The 22,720-nt window shown below is 41.9% G+C and overlaps 1 protein-coding gene across 2 annotated transcripts; it reads left to right on the forward strand.

Moving 5' to 3' along the window:
- Window positions 1–1,330: 1,330 nt before the first annotated feature.
- megf8 (multiple EGF like domains 8) lies at window positions 1,331–22,720 on the forward strand. 2 transcript variants are annotated; one of them, XM_023331407.1, is made up of 44 exons: window positions 1,331–1,490; window positions 2,904–3,096; window positions 3,570–3,733; window positions 3,829–4,038; window positions 4,182–4,362; window positions 4,966–5,054; window positions 5,411–5,624; window positions 5,700–5,883; window positions 6,129–6,274; window positions 6,361–6,471; window positions 6,567–6,718; window positions 6,830–6,931; window positions 7,440–7,587; window positions 7,934–8,097; window positions 8,423–8,626; window positions 9,279–9,476; window positions 9,638–9,898; window positions 10,011–10,129; window positions 10,233–10,364; window positions 10,565–10,678; window positions 10,808–10,891; window positions 11,181–11,420; window positions 11,556–11,740; window positions 11,863–12,076; window positions 12,170–12,410; window positions 12,530–12,662; window positions 12,758–13,008; window positions 13,182–13,292; window positions 13,712–13,830; window positions 13,970–14,207; window positions 14,305–14,476; window positions 14,657–14,820; window positions 14,898–15,033; window positions 15,115–15,346; window positions 15,431–15,557; window positions 15,636–15,846; window positions 16,665–16,879; window positions 16,961–17,156; window positions 17,270–17,438; window positions 18,027–18,219; window positions 18,310–18,480; window positions 18,587–18,711; window positions 19,523–19,652; window positions 19,769–22,720. In XM_023331407.1, exons 1-44 carry the CDS (start codon window positions 1,347–1,349, stop codon window positions 21,266–21,268), a joined length of 8,787 nt encoding a protein of 2,928 aa, XP_023187175.1. In that variant the 5' UTR covers window positions 1,331–1,346; the 3' UTR covers window positions 21,269–22,720. The 2 variants fall into 2 exon arrangements, with proteins under 2 accessions (XP_023187175.1, XP_005808632.1); XM_005808575.2 differs by lacking the exon at window positions 1,331–1,490 and adding an exon at window positions 1,513–2,294.

Genomic DNA, 22,720 nt, shown 5'->3' on the forward strand with positions numbered 1-22,720 from the left:
ATTGCATACTTGGCTTTTTACTCGTCTTGGTGTCTGTTTCAATCCTTAGAAAAAACTAAAGAAAAAATATCTATCAACATTCTGCACTTTAAATCTCAGCAGGGGTCTTAAATCATTTTAATTGTTTTAGTTTTTGTTTAATTTTTTTAAAATGGTGGTGGTGTTAAACTACGTCTTTGTTAGCTTGATCAGAATTGATTGTATTAGGAAGCTCATGTTCTTCACTTTTTTCCCTGACTATGATGTACAAAAACTTAAAGCAGTGTAAACTGAATCAGAATGCAGAAAATGTTATCTAACACTTCAACCAAGTGGGTTTTGTCTCATATTAATCATATTTTAATGTTCTAAAACGTACATCAAATGTATTTCAAAATCCATGAGCATTTTTGATAAGTTATCCTACTCTTCATCTATATTGTTTTCTTTATATAGTCCCTTGATATGATTTTTTTTCACATTTTGTTAAAATTTTCTTTGATATATTTTAAAATATTCTTGTTTTCTTTTTATTTCATTAAAGGACAAATGCAGACTGTTCCTCTGGATTCATGATGCCTTTTTATTGTGGATGACAATATTTTCACCAACTGGTACATTCTTAAAGATTCCACTATTGATTTTAGCACTAATAATTAAAAATTACACATCCATTCGTTTTAAATACCCAGTTATTCTTGCTGGTGCATACCTACAGGCAAACTACACCCTGGACAGATCTATCGCACTCAAATCTGAGGGTAATCATAAAGAGACAAATTAATCTACACATGCATGTTTTTGGACTGTGGGAGGAAGCAGGAGGCCTCGGAAAGAACCTAAGCATACTCCATGTTCCATGTTAACTATAATGTAAGATTTTTTTGTGATAGACCAGCAATAGGAATTAAATCATTCTGAAAATGCTAGACAATGGTTTTTAATGTTTTGTTTTACAAATAGGAATCTGAAAAGTTTGACTTGACTTGAAGTCTGTACTATGAACAATCACCTTTCACTATAATTACGGTCACAAGTCTTCTGGCTTCTGTTTCTACCAGCATTAAAAATCTGGCGACTGAATTTAGCTGATTCTTCTTGGACTCAATCTCAGTCACAATGGCTGCATAAGATCTGCTAAATGATTTTTTTTTTTTTTAATTAAAGCTTGCCAGAGATTCTCAAATGGTTTTAAAGCTGAACTTAGACTCACCCATTCTGACCAATGAATAATTATTTCTAAATCATTAACTTTGGTTGTGTAAACAGATTCTAGATTCTAGGGTCATTCTCCTACCGGAGAATGACCCTAGATGAATCTGTTTTCTCTGACCAGAGCTCTCCTTTCCATATGTTGCTACTTCCTGATGCAAGAAGGATTTCTTGTGCCTTTTTTTCTACAGCAGTTTTCTCCTCGTCAGTCATCCATAAAGGCTGGATTTGTAAAGTACACAATAATTGTGTTGACATTGCTGAGGTGTGGATCTCCAGATTTACCAAAGGTCTCTATGGTGAGATTAAATTACAGGCAGACTCTCTTTACTAATTAGGGGTCGTCTGAATGGGAATATGACTGCAGTGGATTTATGAGTATCAGAGTGAAGGAAAGTTATTACAAATGCATGCCACAATTGTAAGATATTTTTTTGTGAAATAAAAGCTGTTTTTAAAAATAGATGTTTAGTCTTAACAAATCCAAGACAGTGTCATATAAACAAACTGCTGTCTACTCACTGTGTGGCCCTTTGTTGCACAACTTAATCTGACCTTTTAAAAACTAAATGTTGCTTAATCCATTAAATCCCTTGTTAAAGCAGTGAGCCAGGCTTCTGTCCAGATGTTGAACGTTGTCCTCCATCTCCGCTGGATGGCAGTGCTGTTACAAGGAACCTGCAGCTCGGTCTTTGTGCTGGAAACCTCTGGTCGCAGCTAGCCAGCCATAAATACCAAAACAACGGGACTGAGCTCTATACCAGGGGGCTGACAGAGTAAAGACGTTTAAAACCGTAGTGTGGGTTTGTGGTGGAGATGTTCCATAGCCAGGCGATTGGTTTCCCTTACAGAAGAGCATCGAAGATCATAACAACGTAATTACTCCGAGGGATGGTCTCTCATGGTTCTCTGCGGCCACTGACGCATCTGGATTTAACAGAGCTCCGTGTTGCAGCCCCTGTTCTCTGCAGCGATTTACGCTCCACTGCGGTTAGCTAGTCGAGCTAGCTTCGCCAAAAAGGACAGGTCGACTCAAGCGGCTGCTTGCGTTATAATACCCATCGACAATGTAACTCATTATGCAGCCAAAGAGACGGGAATTGGTAAGTATGGTCATAAAAATGTGATAATAAACGCCATGACGGCCCCTGGCAGTTAACGGTTTTCTTTCGGCTAGCTTAGCAACACCTTTCCCGTTAGCCTTGTTATGATAGCCTTCAGAGTCCCTCCTTTTTAGAAATCCTTTTCATTAACCCTTCTCTCTGTTTTATGGGTAAAATTCGTGCAGTGGAGGGAGGTATGAGGCTTCTCGTTGCGTCTTTATTTGTTTTTAGCTCGTTACAGCCGTTGTTGCATCCAGGGTTAGCATGTAGCTACATGAAAATAGTTTTGTTTTTTTCTCTAGAAGCCTGTACGTCTTGAAGAGCAAATATGGGACTTTGTTCGTATATTTTTGTGAATGCGGCGTTCTGACGTAAACTGATGTGCAGAACAAGCTGCAAAATTGCGCAATCGAGTCGGTGTTTTCAGGACCCCCTTTAAATATTTCACACCTCATATTTGATGCTGGCTTTCATTTGTCAGATTTCTTATCCAGACTTTAATTTATGGTGGATTATGATCTTTATCAAGGAAATCTAAATCCAAACTTACTGTATGTTTATAAGGGTTCATGTTTTGATAGAAATTAAAACAAGACATTCTTCTTTCAGGCAGTGCCAGAGATGGCCTCCCCTCTCCCTGTCTCCGTTGTCATTCTGGTGGTCCTCCTGTCAGCTGAGTCACCTGTGTGCCAGGCAGGGGACTGCAAGGGCCACAGGCAGGTGCTGAGGGGCCTTCCCGGTTTTGTGACTGATGGACCCGGAAACTACTCTGTTAATGGGAACTGCGAGTGGCTTATCAAAGGTAGAGTTGATGCAAGTTGTTGTGCTTATCATTCACATTACACACTCCATTGGAAAAGGTAATCATAGACCTAGAACCGTTTCACATTTTGAGACGTTACAGTTTAATTTTGATACTTATGTGATGGAGGCATTCACAATGGATTGGGGGAGTGAAGAACAGAATGATTTGTGGGAGAAACCCTGTTTGTACCTGCAAAAAGACTTACAATGTTACAGTTTAGATCAAAGCCTATTCATGTTAGTCTAGACCTAAATCCAGTTGAGAATCTGTTCCATACAGTACATCGACAGGTCAGACTTCTCAGATTGTTATTTCTAAACAAACAAAAAAAAGAAGCTTATATTAATATTCCAATTGTGACGCTTGTGGTTGTGTTTTTTGGGTTGTGGGTTGGATGTGGTTGAAGTGGTTCTGCAAGACACTTACATCACCAAGTATTAGACTGAGCAATATTTTCTCCTCTCTCTCAGCTCCCAGCAACGGTCATCGAATTGTGTTAAATTTCACCTTTATGGACACAGAATGTACCTACGACTATCTGTTTGTGTATGATGGCGACTCCTACCAAAGCCCACTTCTCGCCAGTCTGAGTGGAAACTCTTTGCCTGAACCCATTGAGGCCAAGTCTGGCAAGGTAACTAAATATAAATAACATGTTATTTGCTGTTTTATTTATTTTTTTTATACAGATATAGTAGATGTTAACATATGTTTGTTTTCTTCTTCCAGATGCTTATTCACCTCTTCAGTGATGCTAATTACAACCTCTTGGGCTTCAATGCAACATACACCTTCTCTGTTTGTCCTGGAGCCTGTGGCGGCCATGGGCGCTGTGATTCCTCTACATCCAAGTGCCACTGTCACCAGGGTTGGGGCGGAGCATCATGTACAGCTCCTCTGTGTTCCCAGGCTTGTTCTTTGAATGGACAATGTGACAAGGTAAGAAGAAAACACTTGATTTTTATAATCACTCTAACAACCTCTTATTAGTTAATTTTTCAATTGTATTTAGGGGAAAAGCCTAAAGTAAATCCTTCTGTTTTTATGAATTTAAATGTTTAATATTTCTGGTTTTGTTTCAGAAAGGAGAGCGTTGTCAGTGTAACCCTGGCTTCCTTGGCCACAGCTGTCAGCTTGGTCTCCGTGATGATAAGGGGCCGGGACAGTGGTGGCGTGTGAGTGAGGGAAACCCTAGCGCACCTCCGAGGACAGGCTCTGCTGGCGCGTACCTGTCCTCTACTGGAGCCATGTATTTGTTTGGAGGTCGGTGCAACCCACTGTTGGTGTTCATTAATAGGAATTTAAGTATTTAGAGAGCAAATTCTGCTTTTGCTCACATTTTTTTTTTACAGACTTTTAAGTTACTTGTCTGCTATTGTTTCTTCATTCTTAGCTTTATTATAGTTTCACTTGGATCACAAATTATGACTTAAATATTGTGTTAAGCATTGATCTTTTGTAATATCTCAATCTTTGTCTTAACTGTTTGTCCTGTTTGTAGTATACAGTCATATTTAATAATTGAGAATATTATTAAGCGTTCATTTATTTCAGTAACTCCATTCACTAAGTGAACATCAAAACCTCTATAACGTTTAGTTGTACATAGACTGATGTTAAGCTTTTATTTCTGTTACAGTTAATGTATACATATTTAATTCTTACAAATTTATAATATTACATCAGCTCCATTTTTAAAAAGTCGTATGGGTTGGTATTATTAAAAGTATGTTTAATAGCTGCTTAAAGCTGGTTAATTTCAATCTCATGTAAAGCTTGTTTTTAATATGAAAAACAAACCTTATCAGAACATATAATTTTTATTGTTAGAAATTGATTTTAATACTTTTTATCTTTTATTTGCAGGATTTAATCTGAACAGAGCTCTTGGTGACTTGATCAAGTACAATTTCACTTCCAACCAATGGGAAAGCAGATCTTATGGTCATTCCCCTGTAAGTGTTTTTTTTTTTATATATGTAAACACTAAATATTTCAAAAGAGACTATTTAACAATGAGTTTTAAAATTGGTTTTATATGTGATATTTTGTTTTTTAAAATCATGATTACCATCTTTAGTGTAAAATGACCCATCATTAACATGCACCTTGATGTCTCTTTAATTGAACAGACTAAATGCTTTGTAAACATAGGTGAACATGAGCTCTCCATAAATAATCCAATAAAGAACTGAACTTAATAGCATTCAAATGAAAAATGTATGTATGATTTATCTAAAGCTGATAGATAGAACGTCTACATGAAATGTTTACATTTTTTTTCTCTCATTTTTAAACTCTCTTATGTAAGGTGGCTCGTCACTCCCACACTGCTGTACAGTACATGGGTAATATGGTTGTCTTTGGAGGAGAGCTAGCTAACGGATCCCTGGCCAGTGACGTTTGGATGTACCGGCCTGTCCAGGATGATTGGCAACAGCTCGGTTTCTCCCACTCACGCGGTTCTCCCAAACTGGCCAATCATGCTGCAGCGGTCGTCGATACCTATCTCTACATTTTTGGAGGTGAGGGCGATATCCCTGTATCACATTGGTGTGTGTGTGTTGAAATTGAGATGATATTTTCTGCCGATGTACCAGGTCGCACTGAGGAGGACATGTTTTCCTCGACTCTGTATCGCTTCGGTTTGCACGGTTCTGGACGATGGGAAACGGTTCAGCCCACCGGTGGGAAACCCCCTGCCTCTGCTGGCCACTCTATGGTGTTCCACAGCCCATCCAGGACTTTGTTGGTCTACGGAGGCCACAGGCCTACTACTGCAAGGTACACACCCCCTCTGAGCATATCATGCATGTGTGCTGAGCATTATTATTTAAAATTTTATTAAGGAGTAAGAGAAAAGTAGAACTGCTACCAGCAACCTTTCATATTAAATATTTTGTCAAAATTAGTGTGTATATCTCAACTTAAAGGGGAAAAAAACCAAGCATTGCATTAAAATCTTGCATTGATTATAAAGTAACATAATAAGCTGATATTAAGCTTAATCATTTTGTACATTTTTTTAGGTTCAGCGTGCGGGTCAACAACACCGACGTTTTCCACGTGGACAGGCGGTTTTGGACATCCTTCCGTTCCCGTTTTCCAACCACTGGGCCCAGAGAGAGAGCTTTCCACACTGCCACTGTCATTGGAAACTACATGGTGGTCTATGGTGAGAAAGAGTAAGATTAGAAAACATGAAATAGTTTGATTTGCACTTCTTTTGTATTCATTTTGCTTTTTGCCCTTTTTCACCAGGTGGAAATGTGCATATTCATTACCAGGAAGAGAAATGTTATGATGAGGAAATCTTTTTCTATCATTTGGGCTGCCACCAGTGGGTGTCTTCTGGGGCGAGATGGTCATCCAGTCAGTAACTCTGTTTTTTTTCTCTTTTTTTCTTCTTCTAGGCTTTTACCACCTGTGGACATTTATTGTATGCATTTTTTTGTATTTTTCCTAAGATGGTGAAGCTGTGAGGGGGCGGTATTCACATGTTGCAGCGGTGATGGAAGGACGTGTGCTGCTGGTTGCTGGTGGTTACAGCGGTGTTGCCCGGGGAGATCTTGTGGCTTATAAAGTACCGCTGTTTGTTAGTAGTGATCAAGGCGACAGGGTGAGTCAAAGTGCTCGATAGCAAATGAATACAGAGTAATATGAAGTCAAAACTGGAGAGAAACAGAATGAAAAGAAAACCAACATTTAGTCCAACTTCCTTTTAATGCAGGATGCTGTTTGTGCCGAGGCGCTTGATGAAAGTATGTGCCTGAAGAACCCAGAGTGCAGCTGGTGTGAAGGCCGCTGTCGAGAGTACCAGCCCACCAATCCGGTAAAACTTCCCTCAGAACGATTTCTGCAGTTGTTTATTTTTACAAGATTTTAACCTTTTATTGATTGGGCCTCATTGGTGATGAGAAGGTTAAACGTTAAAACATTCTCCTTTTTTTGGCATCAGAAATAAGAACTCACAAAATTAAATTATCTATAAATCCATCAACCTAAACTTTGCATGTACTTCACTTTTTATAGCTTAATATTGAGTGTAAAAAAAAAAAAACATCAGATAAAGCAGGGAGACATACAGTTTGATGATGGGGATAATCTCAGAGATAATCTCTACATGTTATGTTAGATTCAACTAATCTATTAGCTGTATCAAAGAACCCAAAGGCTATTTTGTTCACTCTTATGTGTTTTGGTCCTTAAAATGAAATAAGAATCGGTCCAGATCATAATTAGCAGACCAAACATCAAAGAAACCTTCTTGTTCCTCTATCTTTTTGTCTGTGTATGCTTGTCTATATTTCCTTTGTATAACATGAATTTTCTGCTCACAGTGTGGCAGCACTGGGTGCTTGGGCCTGGCTCGCTTCCTGTCCGACTGCCAGTCCTGCCTGGTGTTCAGCGGCACGCCGGCGTCTCTTGCGCGAGCCCCCGGAGAATTTGGCTGGTGTGTTCAGAACGAGTCCTGCCTGCCAGTGTCAGGTGAGACGTAAGGAGGGAGGAAGGAGGGCAGAAGAGAGGGAACTAAAAGATGTTGGGAGCTGACATGGGAGGGACCAGCCTTCTGTGTGATTGTGTTGCTCTGGTGGAGTTCAGTAACTTGACGGCGCTCAACTGTGATTGGACAGGCTGCTCATACGCTGATTTGGCTCGTCTGTCCAATCACGGTGTGCGATCATGTCACTTTACTCCCAGAAAGCACAACACACAAAAGCCACAAATTACATTTCAGTACAGTAGTCAACTATAAGAAACTGCTGTATAATAAAAGTCTTTAAGAGGTCAGATGTGTTACTTGTGTGCTGACCTCTCCCTCTCGGTCTCACAGAGCGAAGTGCGTGCCGTGTGGACCAGATCTCAGGGGCGTACGGCTGGTGGGGGGAGCGTACCCGTTTCCTAACCTCCCTCCACTCCTGTCGCACCGAGAACTATGTCCCGGGACTGCACCTGCTCACCTTCCAGCACCCCCGCAACGACTCCCAGCCTGACAAGGTACGGAGTCTAAATCTCAACTGCTCACTGTTCTGGTTGTGGTTGTAACTCCTTCCCTCTCTGTTTACACCTAATCCTCCTTCCTTCCTTTGAGACTGTGACTCAACTGCTGTTCTGCAACTTTTTTTTATAACACCTCTATAATCTTTAGTTATACTGAGCTCTTTTATTTTTATTTTTTTCTCTGTTTTGCATAGACATGACTATATCCTCCCAAATAGTTACAAACATGTGGAGCAGTTTATAGAGAATAGTGCTCCTGTTGATGTGTTTCCACTTCCATCCATCCCTCTACTATCCTCCATCCGCTTCACCCCTCTGCCAGGTATCCATCCTCCGCAGCACCAACATCATTCTTAGTCCCACCACAGAAATGGATGTGGCCCTACAGTTCAAGGGCTTCATCCACCCCCTGTGGGGAGGGCCTCCACCTGCACCTCCTCCCACAGAAACCGTCTTCATATGGGCTCGCATCCAGAGGCTCCACTTTGAGGCTCGAGTGGCATCAGGACCCAACTCCACCCAAATGGTAAGGACAGCAGCTTCGCAAATGGCTCTTAGTAACTTTGGCTAAAAATGAAAAAGAACCAGATAAATATTTTAAATTTAGATCTAATAACAAATGCGGGTTTGTAACATTTTTTTCTTTTTCAGTTCACTCTTGCAATATTTGCATTGGAAACAGTTTTTTTGTTGTTGTTTCAATGCAAAATTATATGTTTATCTTTATTTTAAATCCTAAAAGTAGAAATAAAATGGTGGTCCTTTAAAAATGGCAACAAATTTCCTTATGCTTACTTCAGAGATACTCAAAAAACATTTTCAATTCAGTTTCAGCACTGACCTCATTTAACTTCTGACTTGAATTTTATATCAAGCCCAGCTGTACAAGTGATATTTTATGAAGACTACAGAGTCATATTTGCATGTCTATGTTTAGTGTAGCTCTCTTGGCTAAGAACAGTACTGAGCATTTCAAAAATATTTATATTCCTTAATGTTTTAATGTATTTTACAATTATGCACAGCTTTCTGCTGGTCTATCACATACAATCCCAGTTAAATATATTGAGGTTTGAAGTTGTAATGTAACAAAATGCAAAAATGTATGGATATATAAAGCATTATGTTGAATTATAAAATGATAGGATTTAATTAAGCACCTTGCTGTCCAATTGAAGGAGGTGGTGGGTCGCTGGGCAGCCCAGCAGGAGAAGGAGCTGAAGCTGCTGGTCCGACCAGATGGAGGTAGACTCTTCTCCAACCTGACCAGGGGGAACCATTACCTCGTTCAAGCCGAAGGCTACCTTAACAACTCTGGCTCTGGACAGACGAGTGAGATGGCCCTGATCTGGAACAGAACATTGCCTGGAGGGAGTGTAAGTACTATTAATACTTCAACTTTCATGGAGCAGTAATGTTGTAAAACCTGTAACTATAGAAAAGATTGTGTTTGCTTTCCTTGTAAATTTCTATGCAAAAAAATTCCACAGTTCATTATGGTAAGGTAGATTAAAAACCACATTTCCTTCCCCTCAAGGAGATTTCCTTCCTGTTCCTGGAGCCGTACCGTTCTGGTTCCTGCTTGGGTTACATGTCCTGCCTGGCCTGCCTGTCTGACCAGTCGTGTGGCTGGTGTCCGTCTCTGTCCCGCTGCCTGTTGCGAGACGGCCCAGACCCGGAATACTGTCCTGAGACAGAAATGGTTGAAGGCAAAGGAGACGGTCAGCGCCATCTGCTGTTGGCACCACAGCACTGCACCCTGTGTGAGGATTACAGAGATTGCTCTGCATGTACTCAGGTATGAAACGAAATGGTACCTTACAGAACATTGATGTTGTGGGTGACTCTTCTGCAAATATGTAGATAATTTAGAAAGTTTCATAATATTGCCATCTAACTTTGGCCCACAGGACCCTTACTGTGAGTGGCAGATTAACTCTAGCAAGAAAGGCGACTTTCAGTGCAGCCGCAGAGGAAGGTTGGAGGGATCCATCCGCGACTCAAACGGGTGTCCTAAAGTCTGCAACCAGTGAGCAGAAAAACTAAAATCTAAACATTTTTCTTGTAAATTACATAATTTCATCTGGAATTTGTGATTCATCACAAATGGTTTTCTACTTTTTGTTTCCAAGGAGAAATACATGCAGTGAGTGTCTGTCCAACTCCAGTCAGTGTGCATGGTGTGAATCTGCCCAAGCTTGCTTCTACTTTGCTGCCTACCTCACAAAATATCCCTATGGAGAGTGCAGGGACTGGTATGACAGGTAAAACAAAGACACTCAGTTAAAATCTTAGGCAATTGTTGGATTTACTACTCACGTGACATTATATCAAATAATGTCTTTGTAATTAATTTCTGATTGAACATAATTTGTGTATTTATATCTCTTAGACACATATCTGAATATTTCGTATGTGGGATTAACTTGTGTGTTTACTGATTTGTTCTTTTCTTAATCCTCAGTGTCCATTCGGTTCCTCAGTGTAAGCAGTGTTCAGCTTTAAACACGTGCACAGAGTGCCTGAAAACATTTCAGTGTGGCTGGTGTGGTGACTACAACAATCCCACAATTGGAAAGTAAGAATGGCCTATTATAAATACGAGATGTTATTATGAAAAAAAGGATTAGATTTGTGGAAGTGGAAAAGACTCTGCATTAATCAGAGGTGTGTGAAGTCATGTGTTTTTTTTCTGTGCTTGTTTTAGGTGTTTGAGGGGAGACTGGGCAGGAATGGATGATCCATCTGTGTATAACTGCAGTGTGGCTGTGGCTGAAGCTCGAGCTGCAAAGTAAATGAACTCATTACACTTTGATGAGTCATGTTCCAAGCTGCCTTTATCACAGAGTGAAGTGTTAATCTGGAATAAGTTGTTAGAGTTCATTACTATGCTAACAATGTCTTTTTAGTAATACTTCTTAAATATTAACAGGCCATATGGGATTTGAAAGTAGTTAAAGATAATAACCAGAAAAATTGTATCTGTCCAGTTATGCCTTGACATACAGTTCAGACCAAAAGTTTGGACACACTTTCTCATTGAATTCAATGAGAAACTCTGTTTTTTAATTTTTTTTTAGCCCTGAACCTCAAACTTCAGCCCCACCCAGGCCCCTGGAAATGGAAATGGAGATGGAGATCTTAGATGATGAGGAGAAAGATGCGGTCTGGTCTTACCCCACATGTCCTGATGTGGAGGAATGCAGGCTGGGCCTCCACAACTGTCATCCCTTTGCCACGTGTATCAACACTCCCACCTCGTACGAGTGTCACTGTGAGAGAGGATACACCGGCGATGGCACGCTGCACTGCAACCAGACGTAAGAGTTCTGTTTAAACATGTTTTAGTTTTCCCTTTCTCTTGATCTCAATCTGACGGGATTGGTATTTATATCATCAAAATTATGATTGAGTTTGCGATTCTAATGTCAAGTTACATTTTTCCGCTTTCCCAGCTGTTATAATGAATGCCGCGAGGGCCAGTGTAGCGGCAGCCCACGGTTTGAGTGTGAATGTTCTCTGGGCTGGACGTCCGACCCCGCCACGCTGGTTCTGAGTGGCGTTGAATGCGACGTAGACTGCGGCTGCAACTTCCACTCCACCTGTATCACTGCCCCTGGGATCTGTGATGAATGCCAGGGTGAGGCCATTATTTAGTTCATTTTATATTTTAAACAGTTGCCAGTATTTTCCTTAGGAAAAAAAGAAAACAACTTCTATGTGTGTTCACACTTTGTTCACAGTTGTTTGCTTATCTTTCAGACTGGACTACAGGCCCTCACTGTGAACACTGCCGTCCGGGGAGCTTCGGCTCCGCCCTGGCTGGAGGTGGCGGCTGCGTTCCTTGTGAGTGTAATGGACATGGCGACCCGCTCCAGGGTTACTGTCACAACCTGACAGGCCAGTGCTACTGCACCCACAACACTCAGGGGCCGCACTGCGAGTCCTGCCTTCTTGGTTACTATGGAGACCCTAGGTAAGAATCATTTACTTTTCATCTCTTTGTCTAAACAAAACCAATTTAATGGGATAAATAGAAACGCGGCTAAATGAATATTCCCACAAACAGGAACAACGGCACATGTTACCGTCAGTGCCAGGGCCGCTCCGTCCTGCTGTCCTCCTCCTCTTCCTCAACCATCCCCTTGTCTTCGTCTTTGGGATGGCGGAGTGGCACAGAAGGGAAAGGAGGACTTTCTCACTGTCTTTGGGTCTTATCTGTCACTGAGAAGCTTGGACCTTGCAAGCCCAAACAGCTCTGCCCCCCAGTAGCGCTCACGTTACACCCAGACTCCCACACTTACTGTAAAGTGAGAACCAGTGTTACTTTGTTATTAATCCATTCGTGGATTAATAATTAATAATGACATTTTTGAGCTGCTGTGACATTAACTTGTATCTTTGTAAAACATGTGCATTATTTTTGCAGAATTCTTACGTTTACGTGTTTGATGGCCTCCCTCGTTTTCTGCCCAATGGAGTCGTGCGTTCTGATCACAACCTCATTGGAGCGTTTTGCGGAACAACAAGGACTCAGCCAATCACAGTCGAGGCCACCTCAGGTAAATGTTTCTCTTCCCTTTTAATGTCTAATTTTGAGTAGGCACCTGATGCACCTTCAGAGTTCACAACGTTGCATCTGGTTTATGAACACTAGGTGTGATCTCAGTCTACTTTGAAGCCAACGTCTCTTCAAACAAACCTCAAGGCTTCAACGCGTCTTTCTGGGTGCGACGTTGTCAGCAGAGCTCTGATGAGGACGAAGAGGGGTCCGCTGTGTGTGCAGGTGGAGCCCAGTGTCAGGGTGGGCTCTGCCAGTGTCCTCAAGGATATGGGGGGCCGTACTGTGACCGACCCATGTGCCCCCAGGATTGTGGAGCAACAGAAGAAAGAGGAGTTTGTAATATAGTAAGTTTTCTGATGGGAAAATTGAATTTTAACTTATTTTACTTTGGAGAACTAGACAAATTAGTTTTTACAGTTTAGATGTAGACAGTTTTGTTTATTTGTCACCATGTGTGACAAACTTGCTCACATTAGTCCTTGTGGATATCTAACTATCATTATTTGCTGTGTTTTAGTCTCTGGGAGTTTGTGTGTGTTCTGAAAGCTGGGCCGGCTCTGACTGCTCAGTTCTGCGGGACCCCAACAGCTTGATTTGGGAGACTCTGTTGGACACACAACTGACAATGGTAGGTCCTAAAACAAATATAATCAAAATACATTACATTTACAATTGCAGCAGTTCATGAATTACAAATCCATCCTTGTTGGATATTTTCACCTGTACATATAAAGAACCACACAGAAAGTAGTATCACTTCAGCCTTTGCAAAGGGGGAGAGTCTCAGTGGTGCCTCAGGACAACTCCAACTTGTCCCCCTGCAGCAGACTGGTTTTATTGAAAGCGGGATGGGGGTTGGTCATAAAACAGAAACTTACAGATAAGGAGTAGAGGGGTCTCTCTGAACTAGCTGAAACCGGTTTCTCCAAGAACAGCATGGTCCACCTCACCTTGTTTTCAGCTTAGAGTAGAGAGACAAACTTATTCATGAGATGACTATTTGCAAAACTTTGACAATCCTGACATTCAAGCACTTCTGTTTTACAGAAACAGGCCCATAGGTTCCTGCACAGGATGGGACATTCTTTGGTAGCTGGACCTCAGGGCAACCTGTGGATGTACGGAGGGCTTTCTCTGTCAGACGGCATTCTTGGAAATGTGTACAGGTGGGATAGAATAATCTGAGATAAAATCAGTTTAGGTCGCAGAACTCTGAGAGGCTTAATGTTAGACATTTTTAGGTGCTTTCTTTCTTGTCCAGTTTGTCCTTCTGTATAATAGCAAGTCCCCCTCTGTTTGGTGTAGATATTCTTTGTTGGAGCACCGTTGGACCCAGATGTTGACCAGTTCTGTAGATGAATCGGCGACTCCCAGCGCTCGCTATCATCATGCTGCTGCGCTGCTGAACACGTATGATCTGGACTCTGGAAGCCACGAGGGCGGTCACAGCCTAATGTTAGTGGTCGGCGGTGTCACTCAAAGTGGTGTTGCCATGGATACCTGGACTCTCAATCTCAGCAGCTTGGTCTGGAGAGAACACAAGGTTAGCAGTTGTTTTATCATGGATTTAGAATATTTTTTTTTTGTGTGGGGAAAAAAAAATATCTAAATGAAATCCAATGTTGACCCCTGTCTGACAGAGCTCAGTGCTGCCCCCGGTGGCTGGTCACACTTTAACTGTACGTTGGGAATCCTCGGTTCTCCTGATCGGAGGCTACTCTCCTGAAAACGGTTTCAACCATCATCTGTTGGAGTTCAACCCTGATTCAGGGAACTGGACAATTGTCCCCCACACCGGAACGCCACCTACAGGTTTCATAGCTGTTGTTTCTTCACATTAAATAACTATACATCCACTGATGAACCTTCAGTTTAAAACCTCAAAAGGCTCTTATTATGAAAATGTATAGAGTAGTCAAGAGAAATGTAAATGGCTTTTGCTAATGTGTTTTTTTGCTCAGAAATCTGATGCTATACATTCCCTTTTGTCAGGTTTATATGGCCACTCAGCTGTGTATCATGAGCAGACTGATGCCATCTACGTGTTTGGAGGCTATCGCTTTCATGTGGAGACAGTGGAGCCGTCAGGCGAGCTCTACAGCCTGTATTACCCCAACCTGACCTGGTCTCTCCTGGTTCCCTCACAGGGGAAAAAGGTAACAAGTTAGCCTTGTTTTTATATGCGGTTTGACCACGTCATGCAGTGCTGATATATTATCTGTTTGCTTTACAGCCCCTGTCCCGTTTTTTCCACGCTGCTGCTCTGATCAAAGACACCATGGTGATTGTAGGTGGGAGGACAGAAGCAGAAGACTACAGTAACTCTGTGTCTCTGTACCAGATCAACTGCAACACCTGGATACATCCTGGTGATTCTCTTAATATTAGGCTGCTGCTTCATTTCAAAATATAATATTCTTTCAACTAATAGATTTCCATCTTTCATTCAGTTTCAGCTGTTGGAGACCCAGTCAATCGCTCTGTGTCTCTCGCGATGACAACCTGGGGCGGTCGTCTTTTCCTGTCCGGTGGCTTTAATGGTGTCACACTGGGTAGACTCCTAACTCTGACTGTGCCCTCTGACCCCTGTGCCCTCCTGCCCACACCAGAGGCCTGCAACACCACCACAGGCAGCTGTGTGTGGTGCAGGGGTACCTGCACTTCTTCTGATGCTGCCGAGAGGTAACACAGACTATAAACTAAGCTTGAAATTATCTGCAGCTACTGTAATTAATGCAGCTTATCTGAGACATTAATTGTCCCCAGAATTGGCTGCCTGTTGGGACATTCCACCTGCTCCCCGACTCCTCGTCAGCCAGATCAGTGCCGCAGACTTAAGACCTGTAGCGAATGCCTTGCTCGGCATCCCAAGACGTTTTCCAGTCCGCCTCAGGTAACATACTTTATTTTAGAGTATCTGATTAACAAAACATTCAGTAAACTAAAATCAATTTTTTTTTATTTTCCCCAGTCTGCTTTACAGTGCAAGTGGTGCACAAACTGTCCAGAAGGGGCTTGCATCAGTAGCTCTGTCAGCTGTACATCGGAACATGACTGTCGCATCAACCAGAGAGAGATTTTCCTGTCCAGCAACTGCACTGAGACCAGCTGCGAGGCTTCAGACTGCCCCAAGTGTACGGCTTCTGGAAAATGCATGTGGACTCGCCAGTTCAAACGCACAGGTACACAAGCTTCATTTGGTGGAAATCGCTGTTTATATTAGAAAACATAATTTTATTTAAACTACTGTATACAGTAACAGCTTTTAATACGAGCCAAATGGCTAATTCCCAAGGGCGTCTTGGTTTGGAGATGGTCTAAGCACTCTGTGGGGAAAAAACTTGTTAGTTGCACTTGGAAGTTTTTTTCTGTTGCTTTTTTGAGCGCGGAATCAATGGTGAATCGGCATGAGCTACATTATGTGAAGAACTCTGGTCGCAGTTTAAGAATGGTAATAAATGGCCACTTAAAATTTTTTTGGGAGGGGAGAAATTCACAGAATAAAATCTTTATTTTCTTTATTTTACCTATTTGACTAAAATCAGGCTACCTCGTTCTTATTGTTAAAATATTGCATGTTTGTATATATGTAGAATAATAAAAAAATAAATGTTTGCATTTTTAATTTAAAAAATGTTTAAATAAAAAAAGTTTATTTTTGCAGGCAGTCTATACATTTAACATGATTTTGGCCCACATATCAAATCATATGAACTCCTCTATTGGATGTTTCAATACTAACATATTTTGCTAAAGTAATAAGAAAGGTCTTATGAATCTTACATTTTTTTAAAGGTACAAAAGTCATATAAACTTGTGATACATTGACTTATTCCACATTGATTACAAGTGCTTTTGAACACTGTTTCATAAAACCTTTATTCGTTGAGGATATGAGGTTCCACATGTATAGTTGAATATGTGTAATTAATTCAGATTTAAGGCATTCATGTTGTTTATGTTTTACCAAATCGTTGAATGCAGTGTGTTTCTCCTTCAGGCGAAACAAGACGAATCCTGAGTGTGAACCCCACTTACGACTGGACGTGTTTCAGCTATGCGCTGCTCAACGTCTCCCCCATGCAGGTGGAGTCGTCTCCGCCTCTCCCATGCCCTCCTCCATGTCACACTCTGCATAACTGCAGCCTGTGTCTGGGCTCTAGGGGCTCTGATGGGGGCTGGCAGCACTGTGTGTGGAGTATGGCTCTGCAGCAGGTAAAATCTAGCAGCTTTACTTTTCTTTGATTGTGTTTAAATAATCGTAATATTCAACGAAACCATCTTCCCATGTTTCAGTGCATGAGTCCATCTTTTGTGCCTCTTCGTTGTGAAGCGGGCCAGTGTGGCCGGCTTCTCTCTGGGGGAGACTCCTGCTCGCCAAAGTGCTCCCAGCTCACCCAGTGCTCCCAGTGCATCGCCAGGCCTCAGTGTGGCTGGTGTGCTTCTGGGGGAGGCAATGGAGCTGGGCGCTGCTTACAGGGAGGAGTTGATGGTGAGAATAATTTTCACTTGAAGATTTCAAGAAGCAGTCTTTCACGATGTTACAAAATAAGTAATATACAATCAGTGCAGTTTGTCTAACTGTTACTACTGATCTCATTCCAGGTGTGAGTGAGGGCGTTTGCCCCGTGAGAAACAGCACTTGGTCTTTCCTGGATTGTCCAGAGGAGGATGAGTGTGCCAACGGTCATCACCATTGCAACAGCACTCAGGACTGCCATGACTTACCTGAGGGCTACCACTGCACATGCAAGCAGGGTTACATACTTAATGGGTAATGAACAGCTGTAAAGCTGCTGTCTCATTGTTTTTATCTCATGTATGACGGCTTTTCTAAAAATGGATTTTTGTTCAAGTTAATACATACATACTAATACTTAGTAACCCTGACCAGGAGCACCTAGCTTATGGTTACATACTTTAGATCAACATTAGATTCTTTTTCTTCTTTTGCTCTTTCTTTTGGTTTGTTATTTTGTTTGTATTCCCTTTTAATTCCTGTAAAGCACTTTGTGCTGCCTTGTTGCTGAAAATGTGCTAAATAAAATTACCTTTACATAAAATGCATAATGTGAAACATCAAATCCAGCTATGTCAAATTAATAAATATTTCATATATGGTGTGCCTTTGTTTTATGAAACATGCATGTTGTAGGTTGTACAATATTAATGAGAAAGTACGGTAGGTCAGGCTGCCCTGCTGTTGGCACTAGTTCAAGGATTTAGCATGCAGAGGTGAGAGTATTCATCAGTGCTGCATCAATGCAGCATGACATTAAATTTATGTTATGTACCACACTATGCCTCGTCGTAACCTTATATGTTTAACCAGATCTCAATCTCTTGTGTTTTTTCTCTTCAGTGTTTCTGGTCAGTGTGAGCCGGTGTGCGCACAGGGCTGCGTTAACGGGACCTGCGTGTCCCCGGGCATTTGCCAGTGCCACTTTGGCTTTGTTGGAGATAACTGTTCTTCTGAGTGCAAATGCAACAAGCACAGCAACTGCACCAGTGTTGACAAACCCGATGTTTGTCTGGAGTGTCATAATAACACCCAAGTAAGTGTTAATAAAAGTCTAACATTTACACACTGTCGTTTTTTTTTTCATATTCAGTAGTGATCAGTATTTTTCTTGCCTAAATTTCAGGGTATTCACTGCGAGAAATGCAAGCCTCTGTTTGTAGGCTCTGCAGTAGATGGCGGCAGCTGTCGTCCATGTCGGGACTTTTGCCGGGGAAACGGCATGGTGTGTCTGTCCCGGGATGAATATAATAAGGCCATTGAGAACCCTCATCACTTCCCTGTAGACGCCATTGAGGTACGTTTCTGAAACTCTTCTGTCTTTTTTCTCAGTCTCTAAAAACAAATACACCAATAAGTGTTCTTACCTTTTCCTTCTCTTTGTATCCTTGAATCAAATTCAGAAATGGGTGTCTGAAGGTCCCACTGAAAATACTGCGGTGTGTGTGAATTGCCAAAACAACAGTGTTGGGGACAAGTGTGAGGGCTGCCGTCGTGGCTACTTCTTACTGAATGGGAAGTGTGAAAAGTGAGTACTGCTTGGTGCTCAAAAGACAATAGATTCACTTTTTACTACCATTAAAAAACCTCTTTTACCCCGTGCTCGGAAAAAATATTCATAGCTTTTTTTTAATCACATTTTCCACAAAGTTAAATGGATTTTATTAGAATTTCATGTTATAGACCAAGAAAAAGTTGTTAATGACTGTGAAGTAAAATGTAACCCATAGTTTACAAACTTTTATTGCGAATAAAATAATTTCTGCCTTCCTGTAGAACACTTCTTTAAAAGTCTTAATACTCTATCATTGACCTGTTTTATGATGCGGTTTACGCTCTGTTGTTTCCTTTATAGAACAGCTAAGATCACATCACATAAAAGATGTGGAATTAAGTAGCATCAGAAGGAAGTAATTTCATGTATAATTTTCCTTTATGTATTAATTTGGAACGTAAAATCCTAGTAGTAGAGTATGACAGCATGAAAACATCTAAAAAAAACTTCAAGGGTGGTAAATACTTTTACAAGGCACTCTTTAAGAAGTTTTGTTATCAATTACAAAACATATAACTCACGTCTCACTGTTATTATTGGTGAGTGTAATGCTGGGTCTGTCGGACATGAACATAACCTACAATGCATAAAACAGTAATTTGGGATTTCTTCAAAGCAGTTTGTGGTGTTTTTCGACCTGGATTAAGTGCAACCAAAAAGCTGCCAAGGCAACAGAAATCTTCTTGTGCCTAAAGACGGAAAGCTGACATGCATATGTAGAAAACAAAGAATATTTACTCCTTTATAAATGCTATTTGTTGCTAATGTTTTCTTTCTATTGCAGATGTCAGTGTAATGGCCATGCCGACACATGTGAGCCCGATGGCAGCGGTTGCCCATGCCAAAACAACACAGAGACCTCGTCCTGCCTGAGCAGCCCTCAGAATGATCGAAAAGACTGTTACAGGCAACAAGTACGACAAATATGTTTTTGTACAAGAAGATGGGGATCTATGTCACATCCTCCTTTTTTCTGCTAACCGTTACTCTTTATTTTTTTTCTCACATTTTGTCTTGCTCTCCCATTTAGTGTGCCAAATGCAAAGACTCCTTCAACGGGAACCCAGTGAACGGGCGCCAGTGCTACCGTCAGTTTAACGTGGACTCAGAGTTCTGCTTTGACCCCACGTCCCAAACAAACTGCTTCCATGACCCCACCATTCGCAACCTGCCCAAGGATCGCACCGTGTTCTTTGCTGCTCAGCCAAAGTTTACAAATGTGGACATCCGGGTCACCATTGATGTTACATTTGGAGAAGTGGAGGTTTATGTCTCCAACTCGCACGACACCTTTATAGTGGACGTGGACCGTTACACGGGGATTCACACTATTAAGATAGAGGACGAATCAGCAAGTCGAGGGACAGCTGCAGGGGCAGATAAGGATTCTCCTCCGTCCCCTATAAAAGTGTTCGCCAACGCCTCGTCCAACCTGGGAGGTCCCATGCTCTCCCACAATCCCCTGCAGCTGCAAGCCAAACCCCCGGGAGCAGAGAGAGAGATCAGAGAGGAGCGAGCCGAGGGACTCATCTCCTACATCACCGTGTGGAAGCCTCAGACGGTGCTGATCGTCCGAGGAGTTCGGGACCGCGTGGTCATCACCTTCCCCCATGAGGTGCACTCCCTGAAATCCAGCCGCTTTTACATCGCTCTCAGAGGTGTGGGAACGGATGATAGACAGGGCGAGTCCCAGGGGCTGCTGTTTGTGCGACAGGACCAGGCCCACATAGACCTCTTCGTCTTCTTCTCCGTCTTCTTCTCCTGCTTTTTTCTCTTTCTGTCTGTGTGCGTCCTGCTGTGGAAGGTCAAGCAGTTCCTGGACTTCCGTCGGGAGCAGCGTCGCCACATTCAGGAGATGACCAAAATGGCTTCCAGACCCTTCGCTAAACTCACCATTTACCTTGAACCGGAGGAGCCTCAGCTCATCTACTTACCTACAGCTGGTGGCGGGGTGGGGGGCAGCACCGTATCGATCGCTCACGCCCGCACGGGCAAGTTAAGCAGCGTGGTGGTGGGCCAGAGAGGCAGAGCGGGACCGGTCTATAAACACGACCCAGGCTCCGGACCCACAGCACACCACCACCACCACCACCATCACCTCACCTTGAGTGGGGGAGGCAACAGCGGACAGCATCTACCACTGCACTACTTAAACACCCATCATTACGCCAGCTCCACCGCAGGCACCCAGTCCTCCCATCATCACCATCCATCCACGTACTCTGGCTACCAGCAGTTCTGCCGCTCTGACCCTTTCCTCTCGCAGCTCATGGGCTTCTCCTACTCCTCCTTCAAGGTGGGGCCCATAACCCTAGAGCCCACAGAGGACGGCATGGCCGGGGTAGCCACCGTCCTTTTCCAGCTGCCTGGAGGTGTCTTGGCACCAAATCGTGCCTGTTTGGGCTCTGCACTGGTTACCCTGCGCCAGAATCTGCAGGAATACTGCGGCCACGGCAGTGGAGGCGGCCACCCGGGGGCGGGCGCGGGCCGCAAGGGTCTGCATCAGCACCTGACCACCATGGCAATGTAGGAACGCAATCAGCAGATAAGAATAGAGATAAAGACAGATGTGGAAAGCCTGTAAATCGTTTGGAATATTATAAATTAATTTTTTTTGAAAGCATCTTAGCTGAAAGGCAAAGTCCAAAAGAAAGTTACTGTACCGCCAGTAAAATGAGCTTTTTGAACAGAAATGTACATACACTGTATAATGAATTAAGTGTCTTATATTGTATGATGTATTGCTCTACGATATTTCAGCGCTTCACATGACCAAGTCAGCTGTCTCTGCAATGCACTAAACTGCTTCTCTACTAAATGATATTTGGGTGTGCAATCCCTAATGAGGTAGGACAACACTACAGGTGAACTCTGGTTAAAAATTATTTAACAAATAAATGCAAGGCAATTCAGATCAAAATGCACGCTTTGGAACCAACGTGCTTTATGCATTAAAAAAGTGACAATCAGACAGTGTTAAATTTTATTGCAAAGACACTAAAATTGGTACAAGATAATGTGCATCATGTTAATTGTCAGCCCGGTGCAGAAACAGTGTTGCTTGAGAGACGGTTACTTTATCAGTCAATATTAGTGATTTCTAACTGTAACTTGATTGGTGGCAGACTTGTCAGCTATCTGTTTCTGTTAAACTCTTGGGTATGGTTTTGCATATTCATTCACCTTTTCTGTTACTTTTCGTCTTATCTGCCTTCACTTTATGCCTTTTCTGCGAGTCAGCTGGCTTACACTTGAAACTTTTGCGGTAAACGTGTCTGGTGCAGCTCCTGGAGAAAGTTAAATAATGTTCTACATTTCATGTCTTGTTTTGTTCTTTTAAAGAGATGACAAGGTAATGTTTTCCACATTGGTATTCTGGTCTGTCTCTAAAATAATTTATCGAACACTACAGTATTAGTCCATAATAATGACAAAATTATGCTTTTGAAGCCATTGTTTTGCTTTCAAGACGTTAGTCTGACTGGTTACACAAAATGATTGTAATTGCTAACAATAACTAGTTTAAAAATGTATCTGTTAAGAACTTTGAGACGGTGTGAGTTCATTTTGAGACTGAATCACTGTTGTGTTGGCATAATATTTACTTTTCTTTCTGTTTCTCTCTGCACTGCATGGAGCCAGCGGCGTCCTGACCAACATTACTCCATTCTTTATTAACACATGTGGTAAAGAAATGAACTGGCAGTGAGGCTCCTGGATTCTTATCAGATTTAAAAAAAAAAAAAAAAAGTCATCAATTGCAAAATAATGAAGCAAACATTATTAATAGGAGCCCTCTGCAAATAAGCTTTTGTCTTGTAACTTTGTGCATGAATTGATTTTTGTTTACATGCTTTATTTTTGTACATAACTTATGTTGTCTTTGTTTTTTTGTTTTCAAAGAAAGGGAACAGTATTGTGAAAAAAGACTGAGTAAAGATTCAGCGTCCTGAGTCAGCTGAAATAAAGCAAGTTTCTGGAA

This window comes from Xiphophorus maculatus, chromosome 3 (genome assembly GCF_002775205.1).
Source record: "Xiphophorus maculatus strain JP 163 A chromosome 3, X_maculatus-5.0-male, whole genome shotgun sequence".
In the NCBI taxonomy this organism is placed as follows: Eukaryota; Metazoa; Chordata; class Actinopteri; order Cyprinodontiformes; family Poeciliidae; genus Xiphophorus; species Xiphophorus maculatus.